Source organism: Rosa rugosa, chromosome 2 (assembly GCF_958449725.1).
Source record: "Rosa rugosa chromosome 2, drRosRugo1.1, whole genome shotgun sequence".
NCBI classification, from domain to species: Eukaryota; Viridiplantae; Streptophyta; class Magnoliopsida; order Rosales; family Rosaceae; genus Rosa; species Rosa rugosa.
In genome coordinates, this window is record NC_084821.1 from 65,709,193 (window position 1) to 65,730,838 (window position 21,646).

A 21,646-nucleotide genomic window follows, 5' to 3' on the forward strand; every position below is an offset into this window, starting at 1 on the left:
GACAATCAAGTCAACAATTAAGTATTAATTAACGAGTGGTGCCAACCCAGAAAATGACAGCAAGTTCAGATTCCATGGTTCTGGTTATATGGTTCATACCAGAACCGTTGACAAAAAGTAGGGTAGCTCATCAAATGCTTTGCTTTGGAAGCAAATCAGGGTGTTCAATCAAGCAAAATATTCTCAAAATGCCCCAGAACTTTTTATCATTTTCGAATCCGTGTTTGATAAAAATAGTTAATATACCTACAACCCCTGACTATATTTATTTTGTATCAAAAGCCAGCACAACATATATTAGGGACAGTAGCTTGCTGAACTGAAACTGTGATGAGCTGTGAGAGGATGAAAAAGAAAAGAAACTTGAATCATGCAGAACTTCAACTTCTTTTTTTTTTCCCTCTAAATATAACTCGTACACTTATTCGATATAGAAGGATTTGTCAGATAAATTGATCTAATGAACTGAAGGAAATTGGCTAAATACAAGAAATACAGATGAGGTTGTACAAAACCTTCAAAGCTAGCCAAAACTATTCTTCTCATACTACCTTGGAGATCTTGAAGAGAGGCACTTGCCACAAGAAACAAGCTTCAGCAGTGAATGTGGTCTCCTTGTCCTCATTTTCAAACGTGAAAGCTGCATAGGAAATACTATTGATAAGTTACTTCTTCAAAGGGATCAGCTTCAAAATCGTTATGTAACTATTGAAGCTACTGCCTGACTGATCCAAACTCCCAAACAATAGAACTAAGCATTATGCAAACATTGTAAAAACCATCACGAATTACCTTTCGACGAGCTACTCTGGATGCTTTCCAGCAAATCAAACTTCTCGATTGAGATTCCAATCTCCTGTAGATTTAGCTAGTATCAGCGCCTTTTCAAATAAAAGAGCACTAGATATTGATATCATGGTTTGAGTGCTGACTTTTTAAAGCTGTAACATGTACAAGTTTTCGCCCATTCTGATTTTATGAATTAAATAGTCACATGAGAAGTGTCGTTGTCTTGTCAATGACCAAATTCTGTTAAACCCCAAGGTGAATAGAAAATAACGAGGGGATTGACATCCACACTGCCTTTTTCACATTCCACTGAGTCCTCTTTTGTGTTGAACTCAGGGAAGAATGAAGATTTAAGTACTAAAAAACCAAAGGTGTGCTGGTAAAGTGGGGAGTGTGGATTTCACTCCCCAATCATTCAGAAGAAAAATGGAATTGCAGAACTTACAGATTATCTTGTTCAAGCTTTTCAGCAATAGAAACTGCTTTGCGTTGTGACCATCCACTGAGCTGTGAGCATCCTTCTGCCTGTTGAATTACATGTGCGAGGGACACCTTGCCTCTGACAAGGCTTTGACTCTGACTTTGTTCCCCAACTCTATGTTTTATAGATGCTTCTCCCCTCCGTGCGCTAGATACTTTGTGGTTATCAATCTGATCACTACCCTTGCCTTCCCTAGGAGAAGCAGCTACCTCAACAATTTCACTCTTCCCCATTTCGCGGGTGTCAGGGTGTATGTGCTGGGCATCTGTGATGACACTATTTTTATCTCTAATCTGGGACAAACCATCCTTAGAAGCTGGTATGATAATAGGCTTCTGGGCCCCTTCCTTGGTATCTTTTTTTGATAGACATCTTATTTCAACTGTCAGGGGAGACCCGAGAACCATCTCAAACGCCTGTAATATCTGTGCTCTAAACTTCTCTGCTGTAGATTTAGTCATATGTGAAGAAAACATCAACTGCACAGTGGGAGCTGCAAAAGAGATGATTAAAATCACATGAAGAATCAGAAAATTATGCAAATCAGATTGTTTCACGCACCAATGTAAGAGACTTCACTTTGGGAAGTAAATTATAAAAATCAGGTCATTTGAGTCAAAAATGAAGCCAATTCAGTGCCATACTAAAGGAACAAAACAGTCAGAGACAATTCATATCATTTTGTAGTTCCCAGATAGATGTAGAAGGAAACTTGTCAAGTAGAGATTGATAAGTAAATAACTGATTTGAATAGGTAAGATAGAATTCGGACATGTGCGGCTTGAGAGACTTAACCATAGCGTAAAATTATGCATATATAGACATTGAATCGTCAAGTAATTGAAAAACATTTTTCTTTTGCCGATTTCTTTGACATCAATGGAAAAGATTAGAAGCACTGGAACTATAGATGGGGAATTCAGCTAAAAAAGAGGCACAGCATTCTCTGATCATGAAAAGCAGTGGCATAAATATAATTTCAGAGGTCCTAACATGTTTTTAAAAGATATAATGTCCTGTATTTAACTTGCTTTCATCTACATCTCTTGATCCTTAATCCAAAAAAATCCTACATGTCACTGCCTAGAAGATTGACTCTATCATAAAAACCTTTGTGCATGCAGATGTGCAAGTACTAAATTGGGCTGTAAAGGCCATTCACAAAAGCATTACGCAAATTAAGGCATACCTGCACCAAAACTGACTGATATTAGCTTCCCTTCTTGGTACAAAAACTCTTTTATGCGATTATATGGAATTTTCTCAAGCACCTCCAACCAAATTTCTTCAATTGCTTTATAGCTTCTGTCAACATTATTCCTCCCACTCCCTTTTACTATGTCAGCAGAGTTTGTAGCTATAGTCATACCATCCCCAGCATGACTTTTTCTATCTACACTCCTACCTTTTACTGAGCCATTGCCATAGAAACTGGAACTTCCAGCATTTTTAACATTTGTTGGCAAGCCTCTGTCATAACTAGGAACATCCCTTCCATCAGCATTATTTAAGGCCAAAGGACTGTGATTGCTAGTGCCTGCAGAAGAACTAGGCAACATGTACTGCTGATCAGGAGCAAGTTGGAGAAGTGCAGCCGTTAGCCATGTTAACTTGTCATTTGATGTCCTCAATTGCTTTTCAGCCTCAGATAAAGTTTTCAAAGCTTGACGCAGTTTTTCCATGTCTTCTTTTGATACTGCAACCGGTTAATTTGTTTTGTTAGTTGACTGAAAAATGGCAACCTAATTAAGGCAAGCACTTAACGGGAAATTATGCAATAAGAAGTCTCCAATAGGGCATTTCATATAACAAAAAGAAGTTAAAGCATGTCAAATATACTACATTGAAAGACTGTAGAGAATAACACTAATTTCATATGAATTTCACGACTAAAGATGAATAGGTAACTACATAATTAGACACTAAATATGAACATTACCCACCATGAGTTCAAAAACTGTTTTTTTATTATTTATTTTTATCAAACAAATGGATTGTTTAATTAAACTTTCCGACTCACATGGTTGGTGCCGAAAGAACTTCCTTCTACGCCCTTCTTTGGTATAATCATAGCTGCCAGCAAGTATATCTGTAATGACTGTTGCAAGTTGTGACATCAAGGCTAATGGCTCAACACCACTTTCCATTATCACTCTCAAATTCTTCACAGTATTAACTGTGTCTGCAGACAATGCTAAATCAAGCAGATCCACCAATCTCTCGTCAGAGATAAGCCCAACCTGCAAACCGGGTCAAATCTTTAGGCACTATATTGGTAACAATAGCTTTAAAAATATACATAGAAAGAAGAATCTTTAGGCTCTCCCTCAAAGTAAAGAGCTTCATCAAGTAAAAGTTTCAAGATATGCACAGGTTTTTTTTTTTTTTGGCAAAGCTCAAGGAGCATCCCCATTCACCCACATATTGCTTTCTTTGCCAGGTCACAAAATTATGTTTGACATTCAAATATGGTAGTATCCAACTTTCCATATATACATTTTTGACACTTTTGTATAGAGACTCATTCCCAAAATTTCAATTAATTGATGTATGAACAAGCACAAATTGCACAACTGTCAAACCACTAGGTTTAACCTTGCACATGATCACATAATTCTACTAGTATGCCCAACCCTCTGAAAAGATTAGAGTCCTGGTTCCACATGTATAAACTCTACCAGTGATCTGTTGTTTTACATGATGACAGTACTATCTGTTTCAACTTTTAAAGTCCGTAAATAAAATAGAACAGAACCAGTCGCAAGCTGTCACTAAACTTTGGAGCATAAGACAACGACTATTGAAATGAAAAATCAGACCAAAAAAAAAATTATTGAAATGAAAAAGAAAAAAAGAGAGAGGATAATCTGGGGAATCTGGGATGTGGAATACACAGTTACTAAGCTACAAGAGAAATAATATAGCTTAAAACAGAAACCAGGATGTTAATATGATAGAAGAGTTTGGGAGGTTTCTGTAGAAACTCTTTACATTGGAAGGATAGCATTTACAGAGCATTTACAGACAAACAATGAACTGTGATAACAACGTTATTAAAATGGTAATGCACCTACACAGTGAATATTTATACCACCAATGAAATTTTAGTAGCACATATTGATGCAACAAAAGAAATTGAAAAATTCCATCTCAGGATTTGACAATGATAAAGAAAGTGTATAATAAAATTTAAACATCCCATATCAGAAATGCTCAAGCATATTAATCAGCTCCACTTTGCAAGGCAAGAAGAAAACACTAATTTCAGTGGAACAAGAAAGAACTTACTAGTTCCTGAACTAGAGGAACAGAGATTCTCTGGCCAAGCAAACTCAGTTGCTCTAGAGTCATCTCAGCATCCCTCAATGAACCATCTGATCTTGACGCAATAAGTTTCAGTGCATCCTTGTCAATTTCTAAGTCATCTTTGGTTGCAATCCATTGCAAAGTGTATATAATGTCTGCATCCTTTACCTTTGGGAAAAAGAATTTCTGACACCTGGATATGATTATGTGAGGCAAAACATCAAGACTTGAACAGACAAGGACAAAAACCACACGTCTGGGTGCTCGATCAATGACCTTTGATATGGCACTCCAGCACTCCTGGGATAAAGTATCACAGTCATCGAAGATGAACACTCTGTACTGTGATGGCAGCTGGGAAATACTCATATTGTCAAGTAGGTCCACGATGCTCTCAAAGTCAATATTACTAACAGGGCCAACTTCCCTTATATTTCTACTCTTACCCACATCATGTGCAATGCAAGAATTGCAACAGCCGCAAGGCTTTGGACGATCCAAAGACTGGCAATTCAAAGCTCTCGCAAATATGCGAGCACAGGACGTTTTTCCTGTACCATGAGGACCATAGAATACATAGAGCAACCCAACTTTCTTTTTCATGACCGCATTGGAAAGAGCTTGCACCACTAAATTCTGTCCCACAAGATCTCTAAAGGTTTTTGGCATGTACTTCTGCGTCAGATTTTGGTGTCTGCCACGGCGATGCCCTCTCAATTTGCGTTGATCACCAGATCTAGCTTCAGAAGCAAATTCAGAACCTACATCATGCTTGAATAGATTATCAGCATATATACCTAGTTCGCCAGAGTAGTCATGTACCCAACCAGCGCTTTCCTGTGACCCAGATGCATCAACTAGTAAAGGCAATGCCTCGGCATCATATTTAGTAGAAGAGCTCGAATTATCGGAGGCCATAGGCATGTCAGAAATGTCTCTGCCATGAGCACCCAGACCACCTTTCTTAAACCTTGAATCAGACATACCACATGAAAAACTCCTTCCAGCTATGTCAAGGAATGATTTGCCTCTATCGTGGATCCTTGACCAATTCCATGGGATCCCGCACCCATTTCCGGGAGCCCTTGTGACATTTTGCTCCTCATACTCATCCTCTCCCTGCTCCTGCTCCATGTGATACTTTGAGTGAGCTGACCCATGACCTAAAGTATTAGAAGCCACAGACAAATCATTATGAGCTCCAATGTCTCTGGAAGCTACAGAAGCACGGCTTCTTCTGCCACCTCGAATTCTCCGCCGTTTTACCCTACTCAGTCCACTGCAATTGCCTCGAATGCTGACTTCCGGTTCCTGAACAATTCTTTCCTGTCGTGACCATCTTCCAGGTAGATGAATGTTGGACGATGCTAAATCATCACTATCCATCCTAACTTCATTCAATTGCTCCGAGAGAGTCTTCATCTGAACACCTTGGATGTGCTTTCCCTTTTGTTTACTTTTTCTACTTTTTGATTCTGAATTTCGGGAAACAGTGTCATGACTTAAATCATGACCCTTTTGATCTAGTGGAGACTCCTCATTGCCACCCAAAATATCAATCCTATTGCTCTTCTGACTAGATTCTTCTCTTCTAACTCTTCTACCATCCCTCACTCCACTCTTGCTTCCATGTTCACTCATTCCAGCTAACACATCATTCTCCCCATTAGCTTCATCTGGAGCAACTCTTGATGTTCCGAAACTTGCTATAGGTGGAGAACTTGCCAACAACCTCCTACCTTCCCTTCGATGCTCACTTCCTACCGACCTTCTCCCCTCCCGCACCAGGGGAGCATTTTCACCTTTCTTGGAAAGCATTTCAACAATGGAAGGAGACTGCCATGAAGGAGGGCTCGCAGAAGGGTCCCTGAGAGATCGAGACCTCTGAAGGACAACCAAGTCCCTCATAAGTGACCTATCGGCCAATATGGGGCTGTGCTTGTGCATATGGTTCTTCAAGTGAATGCAATTTGTCAAATGAATGTGGTTGCGCAGATGATCACTAATGTCACCATTTGCATCCTTGAGAATCCTATCTCGGACAGCCCTGGTCATGATCAGAGCGTCTTCTACGTGTCCGATACCAGAATCTCCTCCGAATTAATGAAACAAATTAAACTGTTTCGCATGGTTTCTCTCAATCTTTACATAGATGGGAGTACAAAAGCTACCAATTTCCACCAATGACAGTCCCACTAACTGTTTAGCAATGCTTGAGACAATGCCATAAATCACCAGCAATCAATTAAACACCTTCCATCAAGAAGATAACACTCAACTTCAAATCAATTGACACCATTTCCAATTATAACAGCAGACTTGCAATTTTGCAAAGTCCCTCAAAAAGCATAATTTCTCACTCAAAAACAATAAACCCCCCATAGTTCATCATAAACAGCACCAAAGCACAAATCTTTAAAGTACTAAACCCAAATGGAACCCCAAAAAACCCAACTCCCTCACAGTCCCACTGTAGCAACTAAACAGAACCCACTTTCCCAAAACCTCAGAAGCAATCAAAACTACAAACCCTTTTGCTCTCAGACCCCAAAGACTCCACCTTTATGACAAAAATGGTAGAGAATTTACACAAGGCTGAGATAGAAAGAACATGAAGTAGCATCCAAAAAGAGCAAAAAGCTGAAAAGGGTACACTCCAATCACCTGTAATCAGAAAAAGCTGTGAACCCGTTTTAGATCATTAACTCCACCCAGATCTCTCGCCGAGCTTCACATGCACTCCATGAGGCTCTTTTGCTTTCAGAGACCAACAACACCTCTAGAAATTGAGAGTGAGAGTTCAGGAGCAAAAGGGTAGTGAGAGAAAAGCTTTGTGTGGGGAGAGAGGTGTGGGTAGATTGGTGAGATCTGTTAAGAGACATAAACAGAGAGACACCTCTGTAAGCAGAACAGAAGAGAACACATTGCAAAGATTATAAAGCGGTTTGTTTGAGCATGCACCTCAATTGGTCTCTCTCTCACTCTATTATATTTTATTGTCTGTTGGATTTTGTATTTTTCTTTTTAGAAAAACAGAGTTTGAAGATTTCGAATTGGGGACCAACAGCCAAAACCCAACGGCTCCGTTCCATGTTAAAGAGAGAGGACACTGTAGCGGGAATTTGATGATGGTGAATTGGTGATGATCATGTCATAAATAGATTACAGAGGGAGAGAGAGGACCCCTCAAGAAAATTGATTGATGTGGTTGACATTGACCGTGGAAGCTTCAACTTTTACTTCTTTGACACTGTATCACTGTTAAACCCAATTTAAAGGATTTTGTTCCATTTAAAAAAATTAGCATCAAGGAAGTTTAATGCTTTTCTAATTTCAGGATTCATTTTCCATAATGATAGAGGAAGTATTAACATTAGTTCAAGTGACATGGAATGAGTGAGATGTTGCGAAATTCAAATTTTATTGTAATTAAGAATATAAGGTTTGAAAATTCATGAAAAAAAGCAGGTATCAAGTTCACATATGTGTAAACAATCAATTAACCGTTTTTTTACTGTTTAAGTCAGCAAAAAATCTACGTCAATCATTTGCCACAGATTGAGGAGTAATCAATTAACCGTTTTTTACTGTTTAAGTTAGCAAAAAATTTACGTCAATCATTTACCACAGATTGAGGAGTTGTTTAACGACTTTGTCATTACTAAACCATTACTTATAACAAACAAAGTAATGGTTAAGTTCGACCAATAATATTTCAAGTGATTATCAAGGTTATTATATAATTTAGCACCCTGTTATTTGCCTTTATTAACTCAGTTCGTCATTTGTCTATTTCAACTATATTAGTAGAGCTATTAACAATTATGAGAATTCCCTTGACTGGCGATATATTTGATGAAGACTGACATTGTCGTGTAGTTTATCATGACTTGTTATTTATTTTTCAACAATTAAATTGTACATAAGAGATTCTTTGATTTTATAACCGTAAATGTTATGTATTGGAATCAATTACTTTAAATAAATTTGGGAAAAAGAAGCGTAATTCAAAAAAGACAGGAAGGAAATGACAACTTTGCATTAAACCAACCTAATTTAAAGTGATTTGCTCAATCAGTGACACTCATCCTCTAAAATCTCTTAAAATGGTTATTTTATTTTATGAAAATCTCTTAAAATGGTTGCATGCCTTTATTATGCGCCACAAATCATAATGCACCACCCAATCTTTTTGTGCACAATTTTTCACTATTCATCTCCTTCTTTTTGCAAATAAAAGGTTGATTAATTGATTGATTGATTGAATGACAATGGATGTTGAAGAATATAATTCAGTGCATTCCCCAATTAAATTCTGCACAAGACTGTGATTCATAAGCTATAGCTACATTGGTCCCCTATTGGTTAGGCCAAACCTAGCCAATTTTTAATGAATGAAAAAGAAAGTAGAAGAAGAAGAAGAAGGCTAGGGCACACACACAGAGATGTGTTTTTTTTTTTTTTTTTTTGGGCCACTGGTATCTCAGTGTTCAAAGACTGGTCAAGTATCACTGCCACTCTCACGTGTCGCCATTGAACTCACCAATGATGATCTCTTCTGATTTTCAGAATGAAGCTCGATCAGCATTCTGAGGAAGCTGGTGGTTATATCTAGATGTATGAGCACCTGTTTAATCAAGACCGTTGATTAGGTTTGATGACTGATTGGGGTCCATTGATCAGAGGGCTCAGATTGCGCCGAGCAGCATTCATAGGCAATAAGGATAACTGAAGTAAAAATGATGAGGAAAGAAAAACGGGACAGGCTCTCTGTCTGTTCTTTTTGGTGAAAATAGATATGATTCTCTTTTTTCTGACCATTATTTGATTTTTCCAAATTAGATCAAAATCATAGGATTCTCTGTCACACTTATTTAGGGGAATCTTTGATGCAAGAAAATTAAACTGTAAATTATTTGGAAAGAGTGTAATTATTTTAGCTGGAAATAATCTAAGTTGGGGGAGGGCCGGTGTAGAGAAATCTACGAATTATATATAAGAGATTCGTCGCGTCAATTATTGCAGACAGAATTTCCTCTGGTTAATACTGTCATTGTCATCGAGATTGACTTGCTAAATCCCATAATTTGATTAGCAGAATTATAGTGTTGTTTTGTTGTTTTCTTTTTTGTTGGTTTTGTAGTTCATAGAATACCAATCCTAGCCTTATAAACGCATCATATATAGCTTGTTTGATTCTGGTTGTTTTAGTGATAAACCCTAGACAAAGAAACCGGCAAAGAATCAATGCACAGCAAACAAGATAGAAATCCCAGAGAGGCAGAGACCCCCACACCAAAAATCCTCCAATGATTATTAGATCATATACATATGGCTGGGGAACAAATAAAATGGGTTTACAGATAATGTCACAGCTATAGAGATGCATACATACACCAAGAAATTGGCTCCAGATCGATGTTGGTGAAGTTCTTATACCTAGTATATAATAAAGATCATATATACACACACACACATAATACATATATACACGTATATGTATATATATGTATGGGTGGTTACTGAGAAATTGATAATGGAGGGGACCAACGTATTTACTAAGGGAGTAAGGGGTGGTGAAGGTGGAGATGAATTAATACTGAAGTAAACAGTTGGTTTCTAATAATTCATAGCCCCAAGAGAGGGGCTTGGATTTGCAGTATGAGTTAATAGATTCAGAGGTGTCACGTGTGAAATTTCTAGGATTCTCATAACTGAAGTAATATATGAGAGGGCGTAGGACCGCATCAAATGATGCCTGCATCCTAGCTAGGGCACCAACACAAGAACATATATATTAACTAATTAATATTGTACTTGTTTCTTTGCTCAATGGAGAAATGAACGACCAAAGAACTAGATCATGTGTAAATGTTACATATTGAGAAACTGAAATGACTAATTTAGACACGTATAAAGATAATTGAAATTCCATGAATAGCTAGCATTGCTTTTGACATAGTTACGATAGCTTGTTTCTTTTTCGTTGTTTTTGTAGGGAGGTTTGGTTTGGTCCCCCTCCTAAGTTCCTATTTTTCTTCTCAATTTTTTAATGAATTCAAGTAAGGGGAAGACCCCTTATTTGCTTCAGCTAAAAAAAGAAAACATTGTTTCCATCTTATATATTGCAATTTTATTGAACTAGTGAAGTTTCGTATATATATATAGGTACGTCATTCGAAGTTAATTGAGTACAATTTGGATGTGAACTCAGTCAAACAATAATTAAAATTATTACACAATATTACATTTTGACACCCTAATTTGAAATATTCTCATCGTATCATTCAAATGCAACTCATAACGTGCTCAAGTGATTCCTCTGACCATACATGCATATTGGACTAAAATTCATTATTATATGATTATGGCAAGATCAAGTTTGTAGAAAGTGCATCTTGTCATCGGTTAACGGTATGTTAGAATAGACCAACTATCAAATTGAACTAAATAATGAAATTGTTACAATTTTGATATAATAAGTAGTAATATGTTAGAAATAGAAAAAATAGAGAATACAATGAAAATAATCCTAACATACATAAGGTGATGAACTATGTAAAGCTCTTATAAACAATATTAACTTATATATGAGAGCTTCTATCGTACATCCATGCATGACATACTATACATTTTTACAGTTAATTCTTGAGCTGATCCATATATTCAAAAATGCATGCATAATCATAAGTTAATACTTAACCCTCACCCTAACTAATTGAAAAATTCAGCAAGTGTATTATAGAATTTTCATTTTTTTATCTGATAAAACCAAGAAGGTGACAAGTACCAAATACCATTAATAATGTCTCTTTCTACTTGCTTCGGGTACTCTGTAGTATTTTTTGCTGTTCTGCATTTATGTTTTTGTGCTTTGGATATAGTAAGAAACCCTAACTGTACGTAAATGTCTCATAATATTTGGTAGATATGGTGGATGAAATGTTTGCCTGCTAGTTACATGCATGTGGGATGTGGGTTATTGATCACGAATTTCCCATAATAAATTATCTATGGCCGGTCTGGTGTGGTTACTGGCCATAATGTTCCTCATGCAGTACTTTGAAGCCAACATGAAGTCTATGTCGTCGTTCGGTGACCTAATGGAGACACATAAATATTAACGAAGAAGAAGATCGAAGATGGCCGGTGAATCGGTGATCGATAACGAGCTAGTTACATAGCTGGCCTTTTGTTTATTTCTCAGCAAATCTTTGACTGCTGCTTTCCGCGACTGATCATAGCATATAGCTAGCCAAACCCTAAATAATTATATTGACTGGTACCAAAGTGAAAAAGTGAAAGCAAATTATTGGGGTCGCAAGAGCAAGATTTGTCGTTATATAAACATGGTTGAGTATCAAAGGGCCCGATTATTATTGATTAAAGCAGCTCATGCATGAGATCTCTACCCAATATATATGCAGCTGACTTTGCTAAAGCTTCCTCAGCTTTTTTTCTTAAAGGGTTTAAGGAGGGCTTTGTATATAAATGTGGAGGGTGGAGGGCATCATTTCTATTCATTGGAAAAGCTCCTTTTATGTCTAGTTCCGGAGCGACAACGATATGGGTATGTGTTCAAAGCCTTAATATATTTCAGTTTAGGGAGTGGTGTGATCTATAATCTATAGAAAAGCAGTGCCTCAAAGTGTGTTAATTTCCAGCGATAATTAGTTAGTGGCATGCCAATGTGCATCTTTGTGGCGGCTTTGCTAGTTTGCTATGCATAGGGTTACTCATGTATAGATAGGGGCCGGCTAAGGCAAAGCGACAAATTAGGTAGCTTAATTAGTACTTATAGAGCATGAATTCTAATTAGCCGAGCATCGAAACTTCGAATGAAATATATATATATATATAGTGAGGGATCCATTTTTTTCGTCTTTTTTAGAGATAGAGCATTAGACTAACTTTTTTATTATATTTTGACATTTTAACCGTTCAGTTTTTAGGTCCTAATGTGTAGATCATTTCTGTAAATTTTCAGCCAAATTGATTATCATTAAGACATTCAAAACAACGACTTAAGATTATAAGTATGAACGGTTCAAGTTTGACAATTTGGTTCGTCCATTGATTTAATCTAGTTTGATATCTTATCGATCACCAATTTGGCTGAACATTTGCAAAAATGATCTACACATTAGGACCTAAAAACTGAACGGTTGAGATGACCAAAATGTGATTGAAAAGTTGATCTAATGCCATATCCTTAGAAAAGACCAAAAAAAGGAATCCCTTAGTAGAAGGGCCCTATATATATATATATTATAAATATTGGTGTGTTTTTACTTTAAAATATCATATAAAAAAAATTATATTATGATTTTTGAGTTTTCTCAGTTTCTAGAAGTGTTTAAAGAGTTTAGGCGGGCTTTGTATATGCATGCATGGGTTGAAGGAACTATTTATAGCAGAGTGAGACCAGAGAGGAGAATTTGAATACTATGGTCAAGATGAGGATAAATTCTACTATATATGCTCAAAATGTAGGGTTTAGGGTCCAAAGGCAATTAATCGTGGACATTTTCTTTCGGTAAATGAAACTTCAAACTTGTCAGCCCAAGAAGGCACTAGGCCCAGCAAAGTGGGCAAGGAAGGCCAGAGATGATGGTGGCGCTACAAAGAGTCACCGCGACACCAGCTCACGGTATGCTAGATTGCAGAACTGGTGGGAGCACAATAAACCCACAATTGTAAAAATGAAGCAATTTTCTATTCTATTAAAGTGGATACTAATTAAACAAAACATCTGAAAAACACGGTAGAAGTGGAAACTTTATTAATTTGAGATATGACATTGCGAAAAAAAAACAAGAAGAAGCATAGATAGATTTAAACGTAGACAAGCATGACTTCTCAATTACTTTCTTGTACATCCAATATCTTCCTCAGGAACTCCTCTAAAATCCTCTAAGCTAATTGCTAGTGGTTCATATGGTATCATTGGTATGTGACTCCAATTGCATTTATTTATTTATAGCAAACTTATTTTTGATTCAATATAGCAAACTTATCTCTAATGATGAATACTTATATCAGGCTGACCCGACTTCCCCAAGCGGCCTCAGGAAAAAGCTACGTTCTTCCCTATGCATTATCCGTTGCTTCACGAACTCTAAATCCCATCACCACCATGGCTCCGTCACCGCCCCAACGACCCACAAGGCTGCAGCGCCAGCGGCTGCAGCCGAGATGATTTAGGCCTTCTACGTCCCTCAGATGCCTCCCTCTCCACCCCGAAATCAGCGCACTCTCGATCGCGATCGACCACCACCACGAGTTCTCCGAGCTAAAGGATAAGTGTCGGAAAGTCATTGGCCGCATGGGGTGCCACAGCGGGGGGAGGCACGCCGGGGACTTCAAGTACCACGAGTTGAGTTACGGGCTCAATTTTGATCAGGAGGACCCCAACATGGATGACGACAGCTTTCCCCGATCCAGTGGTTTATTTTCTTACTTGCTGAATAAGTTTGATGCTGATAGTGAAAGAACAATGGTACATGAGCTGTGGTTGTATGCTCTATGTGAAAGTTTTTGCATGCTGCATTAGTTGGTTGCCACTACTACACTGGGGACTTGACCTTTTTCTTGAAACTTGCTTCAAACTATGAATAAAGTATGAGGACATTCAATTGTCACTTGTCAGTAGTAAGTTCTATTTTATTAGAGTTTCATTTGCTGTTTTGTAATGCAAATCATGTAAAATTTAGATGATGTTTTGACTGCCAGATTGCCTAAGTTACGATTTCCTTTTATTAAATCTAGTGTGAAAATTGTCTAATTTATATATAGTGCGGTTATATCAAATTGTTTGATGTCTTATCTAGATATAGTGCATGTGGAGATCTCCAGAAATCTAGTTAAGATGGAGGAAAAGAGGCTTTTTCAATCATCACCTCAGCAGCTGAGTCTGCAGTCTGCACACCGTTATACTTTGCCTACCAGACATCAATTTTTGCATTTCAATTTAATTTGTGAATTAATTCTTTGAATTTTGAACATTGGTGAACGTAAATGAAATTAGTGAGAAAAAACATAGAAGTTTCCCATATCTTTGCATACCAGATTTTTTTTTCTTATCAATATATTGCTGTTCTTTGGATCACCTCAAGCCTTGTGGCACAAGGATGCACGGTTACTTATTGCGTCAAGATCAGATGGCTCATTGAGGACCTAGCAAGTTCTTTCTTGTTAATAGACTTGGTATTTCTGTGGTTAGCCTTGAGCAATTGGAGTAGTACGTGTTGTAATTAAGATCCCTCTTCTGAGTTTGACCCATAGAATTCATCTGAATATGCAGTAGTAATAGTGATGTCTTTCTTGTACCACCAGAATTAGTAGTAACTGCCTTGCGAAAATGGAGATGATTGAAGAGCTTGAATAATTGCAATTGTTTGGATCACCTCATTCCATTCCTCTGTTTCTGTGGCCAGTACTTTCTTTGACATTGTTTGAGCTTTGAGGGTGGAAGACAATATGATTGAAATATAAATTTCAATCATATTTTCTTCCATCTTATAATAGTAAATTATAACTAATTATAGCTGTCCATTTATCAATTAGGTACATGCATCAAAACATAACACTATAATCATTTCCAAAGCATTGTGCAGCATGCATACAGGAGCTAGCTGAAGTACAAGGTGTGACATTCATAGAATTAGAATCTAAAATAAGTTACACACAAGCATTCTGTTTATCATCAAAACAAATCTACTAAGAAGACCCTGCTCTGTAATTACACTTGGATATTACAAAAATAATTCAAAAACTTCTTAATCCTCATCAGAAGAAACTTTTCGCTTCTTCTTCCACCTGTAGGCAGCTTCTAAAATCTTGAGATTCGTCGTCTCACTTTCTTCTGGGAACAGGTAATCAATGTATTCCTCATACCCAGCTGGACCATCTTCAGTTTCTATTGGCCTCCTCTTCTTCAGTTTCTTTGGCAGCTTAGATTGAACTAGGCTAATATCACCCAGCTTCCCAAAGCTAGCTTCCAAATTCAACCATTCTTCTAGCAACATATTTCTTTATTCCTTCAATTGAGGTTTTGAATTTCTAAAATAGTATAGAGCCTTCTCAAAAACCCTTCTAGCACATTCAATACATTGTTTCTTCTCTTCAACAAGATCACCCTCGGCAGGAGCTTTTGCTGAATCTGAATCCTCGCCATTTCCCACCATAGCAGATGCCTCAAATTTTGCATAACTCTTCCATACCTTTACATGTTTTGTCCGGCCTAGTAGTCTCTCATAAAGTTGTCTGGTTCTCTCAAACTCAAATTCAGACAGTTCAAAATCGATGTATGCCCTCCATAACAATTCAGGCTTGTCAAGTTCTAATTGGCTGATTGCGAGTTCAAAAATTGCCCTTGCTCGTTCTGTATCCCCCAAAGATGTCTCTAACTCTGCATACTTGATCCATGCATGGAAATTGTGGGGTAACCACTCTAGATACTTTTCATACAACTTCCTACAACGATCAATATTTCCGAGTTGCAACTCAATCTCAATGTACTTCTTAAAAACCTTCTCCTTAGCTGCCTTGCCTATTGCATTACCAAGAATGTTGCGTGCAGCTGCCATATTCAGCTGTCGTATCTCAAACTGCGCAGCAAGAATCCATATTTTCGCAAATGAGAACTTCCCATGAGGAATCAGCTTGAGGCACTCCTTATAGACCTCTCGAGTACGTGTCACATCTCCGGTGTCAAGCTCCTCATAGAGTGCATAGTTAATCCACAGATAAATATATCGCTGCCAATACCGCTTCTCAGGAGCCGGTGGAACATTAGCAACAGCTTGCTCATAAACCTCTCTAATTCTCTCCTTGTTCCCTGCACTCTCTTCTAGCCTTATGTAATCAAACCACAAGTCGTAGTTAAGAGGATTCTTCTTAACCTCATCCTCATACTCAAACCTCTTCTTTCCCACAATCGCATCCTCAATCCCTTCTCTGTGCCCATATTGCTTCTCAAGAGATACAAACTTGTTATACAAAGCCTCGGCTCTTCCCTTGGGTATGTGATCCAGTGCAAATTTATAGATACACCTTGCTCGCTCGGTTTCTTTGCACCGCTCTTCAAACTCAGCAAAAGCCACAAACAACTCCTCAGCCTCCTCATCATCAGCTAGCTTCTCTACTGCCCTTTCATACACATTCCTCGCCCTCGCAGCATCACTATTCTTCATCTCAAACTTCGCATACCGAATCCAAGCTCCAACTTTCGGATGACACTGTACAAACCACTCGAAAATCGATCTAGCACGCTCCACCTCGTTGTACCGAAGCTCAAACTTGATGAAGGAGAGCCACATTTGCTGGTCCGGCATCCAACTCATCCACCACTCGAAAATCCTTCGAGCTCCGACCACATTCCCGATCACCTCTTCCATGTGAATGTACTTGTACCAGAGTTGGTCTACTCTAGGCAAGAGCTGTACAGCCCGGTTCCACACGTTCCTTGCATGGTTAATGCATTTGTTCCTCATCTCCATCTCTACGTACCTCATCCACAGAGTGTGGTTCCTGTAATCGACTTCTAGGGCACGCTCCCAAACCGAGCGTGCGCGATTCAAGTCCCCCTGAGCCTCCTCCCACGTTGCATATTTGATCCAAACGCTGACATTCCACCTCACACGCCGGATTTTATCCTCAAACTCCTTGCGGTTTTGGAGACGGTATTCGGCAAGCTCAGTTGGGTCTGTGATTTTCTGTTTGGGAGGTCGGAGTTCTTCCTCCTGCCGCTCACGAGCCTCCCGGAGGAGTTGCTCGGCGGTGATTTGAATAGGGGCTGGTGCTTTATTCTTAACCCTAGTTGGTCGTGGTAGCTTGACCGCCGTATCTTTTTGGGTTAGGTACCCTAGCGATGGGTCTGCGTCCACCTTGTAGTAAGGACCGATTGCCATGATTTTTGCTTTACAAGATTAAAGGAAGAACGAAGGAGACGATGGCAAAACTTATAGGGATCGACACGACGGCTTGAGTAATAGTTTTACGTAAGTCGGTTTAGGATTTTTTCCTTACTGTAGAGGTTTCCTTTGTCCGAGTGGATGGGGATTACACACTTCCGTATTCCTGTTCGGATAAAGTTGAGTGTTTTTTATTTTTCTTCAATTAATCAAAAACTATAAAAAAAACAAGTTGCAGAGCCCATCCTCCTCTCAAAATCTCAACTCCTTTTATCGATAAATAATAAATGGAGGGTTTAGCTTCCATCAGGGCTGTCCCTTTTTTCACTTGCAGACCCAAACGCTTCATCTCCGGCACCAGACCAAGCTCGCTCTCTCTTCCTTCCTCTACCATTGTTCGAGCTCAACAGGTTGCAATGGCTAGCGATCGAATTGGAGCCGATAAAAGACGAGCTGAAAATCAAAGTGGGGGAGGTGGGTTTGTTCCACAACGAAGTTGCCGCGGCACAGGGCATCAAAATCAGGTGGAGACCACCGACAGGGTCACCTAAGCACTATGTTGGGCCTTTCGATTTTCGATTAGAGAATGAGGGCAATACTCGGAGGAATATCTTGGAGGAGATCATATGGCACAAGGACATAGAAGTCGCCAGGTGGAGAGAGAAAAAGCCTCTGCATTCGTTATTGAAAGACTTGCAGAAGGCTCCCCCTGTTAGAGATTTTGTTGGAGCTCTCAGAGCGGTCAATGAAAGAACCGGACTGCCTGGGTTGATAGCTGAAGTGAAGAAGGCTTCTCCGAGTAGAGGAGTTTTGAGAGAGGATTTCAATCTGGTTGAAATTACCCAAGCTTATGAAAGTGGGGGAGCTGCTTGTCTAAGTGTTTTGGCAGATGAAAAGTATTTTCAGGGAAGTTATAAAAATATGGCAGCAGTAAGAAATGCAGCCATGCAGGAGTTCAGTGTCCTCTGTTGTGCAAAGAATTTATCATTGATGCTTGGCAAATCTACTATGCTCGATCCAAAGGTGCAGATGCTATTCTTTTGATTGCTGCTGTTTTGCCCGACCTCGATATTAGTTACATGATTAAGATATGCAAGAAGCTTAAAATGGCAACCCTTGTTGAGGTGCATGATGAGAAGGAAATGGACCGTGTTCTTAGAATCGAGGGGGTTGAGTTTATTGGCATCAACAACCGCAATCTTGAAACATTTGAAGTTGATACTAGTAACACAAAGAAGCTGCTTGAAGGAAAGCGTGGCGAAATTATCCGTGAAAGAGACATAATTGTGGTAGGAGAATCTGGGCTGTTTACTCCTGATGACATTGCATACGTGCAAGAAGCTGGTGTTAAAGTGGTTTTGGTTGGAGAGTCAATTGTGAAACAGAGTGACCTGAAAAAAGGAATAGCTCAACTTTTCGGTAGAGACATTTCCTTGTTCTGAGCTAGTTTGATTAGGGAGATACACATCCTACTTGTTCAAAGACTTAAAGCCTTAAAGACTGAAGTTTGACCTGAGAACAGGTTGAACTGCAAAAATATTATCTTGTACTTTGTCTTGTCCTCAATGAACATATGGTCGAATAAAAAAAAATTTGCATAGCTAGCTACTCGGTTTCAATGCCTAAGGTGAAAAGGAAAATTATGTTTGTCATAACTGTTTTACCCTTATAGCAAGGTAAGTCGGTTTAAGATAAATTATTACACGAGAGGTTTCCTTATGAAAGTTTACAAGGACTAGTGCATATGGTGTAGATTTTTTTATTCTCTCAATTTATCAAAAACTAGAATAGTAGTTGCTTTACTTGCTTAGTTAGGTTTTAATACCTGTGGAGAAGAGGAAATTTTCGATAATGAGTGTTGTTTCAAATCAGGGGAAGAATGCTAGATTCTTGGAGATTGCAACCATGGGATGGAAGAATAGTGAAGAAGCAACAACAGGGAGTAAGAAGATGTATGAAGAAAGAAGATCGGAGGATTTAGAGATGACCGCTTAACGAATGTTTTCAAAAGTCGGAATAGAGTCTGTGATATTGGCACATATCAACCCTCAATCCTTTATGCAGGCAATATCTCGTGTTTCCATCATTTAAACCGTTTCCTTTGTTCAATGATGAAAACCAACTTCAACATCCTCAGAGTTTTGGTCCGTTTTACAACAAATTTGTAGATAATGTATATAGAGTTGATAAGAGTCGTTCCTACATCACATGTTTCATAAAATTGGTAGTCAATCGTAGAAATGGTAATGCTACTACACACTCATACTACCTGGATTTTATTCAGAAGATCAAGGCTTTGAACATGTTTATGCCCTCATCTTAAGACATTATGGTTGTTGGATGATCTAGTGCTTTTTAAGCATTCTCAAATTATTCCCGAAGTGATTGGGTAGTGGAAATTTTTAGAGCAATTGTATTTGGGGAATGACTTGTACAAAATTGCAATGCAGTTTCATGTATATGAATAAGAGAATTATTTACTTGAGTAAACATTTTGAGGCGTTGTTGACATTTGACAGGAGTTCAGTGTCCTCTGTTGTGCAAAGAATTTACCATTGATGCTTGACAAATGTACTATGCTCGATCTAAAGGTGCATATGCTATTCTTTTGATAGCCGCTATTTTAACCGACCTCGATATCAGTTACATGATTAAGATATCCAAGAAGATTAAAATGGCAACCCTTGTTGAGGTGCATGATGAGAAAAAAATAGACCGTGTTCTTGAAATCGAGGGGGTTGAGTTTATTGGCATCAACAAACGCAATCTTGAAACATTTGGGGTTGATACTAGTAACACAAAAGAAGCTTCTTGAAGGAAATTGTGGCGAAATGATGGGTGAAAGAGACATAATTGTGGTAGGCGAATTTGGGTTGTTTACTTGTGATGACATTGCATATGTGCAAGAAGCTGGTGTTACAGCGGTTTTGGTTGGAGAGTCAATTGTGAAACAAAGTGACCCCAAGAACGAAATAGCTCAAATTTTTGGTAGAGACATTTCCGTGTGAGATATGAGTAAGTGAAATTAGGAAGATACACAACCTACTCGTTCAAAGGCTTAAAGCCTTAAAGACAGAAGTTCGAACATGTTGAACTGCAAAAATATCATCTTGTAACTTTGTCTTGTCCTCAATGAAGATATGGTCGACAGGTCGAATAAAAAAAAGCTACGCAACTCCGTTTCAATGCCTAAGGCGAAAAGGAAAATTATGTTTATCGTAATCATTTTACCCTTATAGCAAGATAAGTCGGTTTAAGATAAAATATTATTGTACGAGAGGTTTCCTTGTGAAAGTTTACAAGGACTAGTGCACCATATATGTAGATTTTTTTTTATTCTCCCAATATATCAAAAACAAGAATAATAGCTGCTTAGTTAGAATTTAAAACCCAGTGGAGAAGAGAAAATTGTTGATATCGAGTGTCGTTTCAAATTTGGGGAAGAAGGCCAGATTCTTGGAGGTTGTGACCATGGGATGGAAGAATAGTGAAAAAGCAGAAGTAGAGAGTAAGAAGATGTATGAAGAAAGAAGATGGGAGGAACCAGCTGCTTAACGAAAATGTTTTCAAAAGTTGGAACGAAGTCTGTGATTTTGAGTGTCGATCCCTTTTGTGGGCAAGTCCTATACACAACAACCCTCAATCCTTTATGTTGTATTTCCAGCATTTGAACCATTTCCTTTGTTCAATGATGACAATGATGAAAACCAACTTGAACATTCTCAGAGTTTTAGTCCGTTTTACGACAAATTTGTTGATAAATATGGAATTGATACGAGTCGTTTTCGCATCATATGTTTCATAAAATTGGTAGTCAATTGTAGCAATATGGTAACACTACTACACTTGAGCTACATGGATTTTATTTAGAAGAGGCTTTGAGATATGTTTCAGATGTATGCCCTCTCCTTAAGATATTGTGGTTGACGGATGATTTAGTGCTTGTTAAGCATTCTCAAATTATTCCAAAGTGATTGAGAAGTGGAAATTTTTAGAGCGATTGTATTTGGGGAACGACCATGTACAAAATTGCAATGCTGTCACAGATGAAAATAGGAGCTATTTACTTAAGTACAAATTTCAAGGCGTTGTTGACATTTGACAGGCCCATTTGCTAGAATGTTTTTGATATGATCTTGGTGCAGCTCGGTGCTCA

The 21,646-nt window shown here is 38.3% G+C and overlaps 1 protein-coding gene and 3 pseudogenes across 2 annotated transcripts; 2 read left to right on the forward strand and 2 right to left on the reverse strand.

Moving 5' to 3' along the window:
• Positions 1-359: 359 nt before the first annotated feature.
• Positions 360-7,688, reverse strand: LOC133729401 (protein STICHEL-like 3). 2 transcript variants are annotated; one of them, XM_062156919.1, is made up of 7 exons: positions 7,241-7,688; positions 4,559-7,136; positions 3,291-3,510; positions 2,460-2,966; positions 1,235-1,763; positions 793-856; positions 360-640 (listed from the first exon to the last, which is right to left on the reverse strand). In XM_062156919.1, exons 2-7 carry the CDS (start codon positions 6,629-6,631, stop codon positions 548-550), a joined length of 3,486 nt encoding a protein of 1,161 aa, XP_062012903.1. In that variant the 5' UTR covers positions 6,632-7,136; positions 7,241-7,688; the 3' UTR covers positions 360-547. The 2 variants fall into 2 exon arrangements, with proteins under 2 accessions (XP_062012903.1, XP_062012902.1); XM_062156918.1 differs by having other exon boundaries at positions 4,559-7,688.
• A 7,666-nt stretch (positions 7,689-15,354) lies between these two features.
• Positions 15,355-17,487, reverse strand: LOC133731304 (uncharacterized; annotated as a pseudogene).
• A 290-nt stretch (positions 17,488-17,777) lies between these two features.
• LOC133731305 (indole-3-glycerol phosphate synthase, chloroplastic-like) lies at positions 17,778-18,932 on the forward strand (annotated as a pseudogene).
• Positions 18,933-19,341: 409 nt separating this feature from the next.
• Positions 19,342-20,498, forward strand: LOC133731306 (indole-3-glycerol phosphate synthase, chloroplastic-like; annotated as a pseudogene).
• Positions 20,499-21,646: the final 1,148 nt, after the last annotated feature.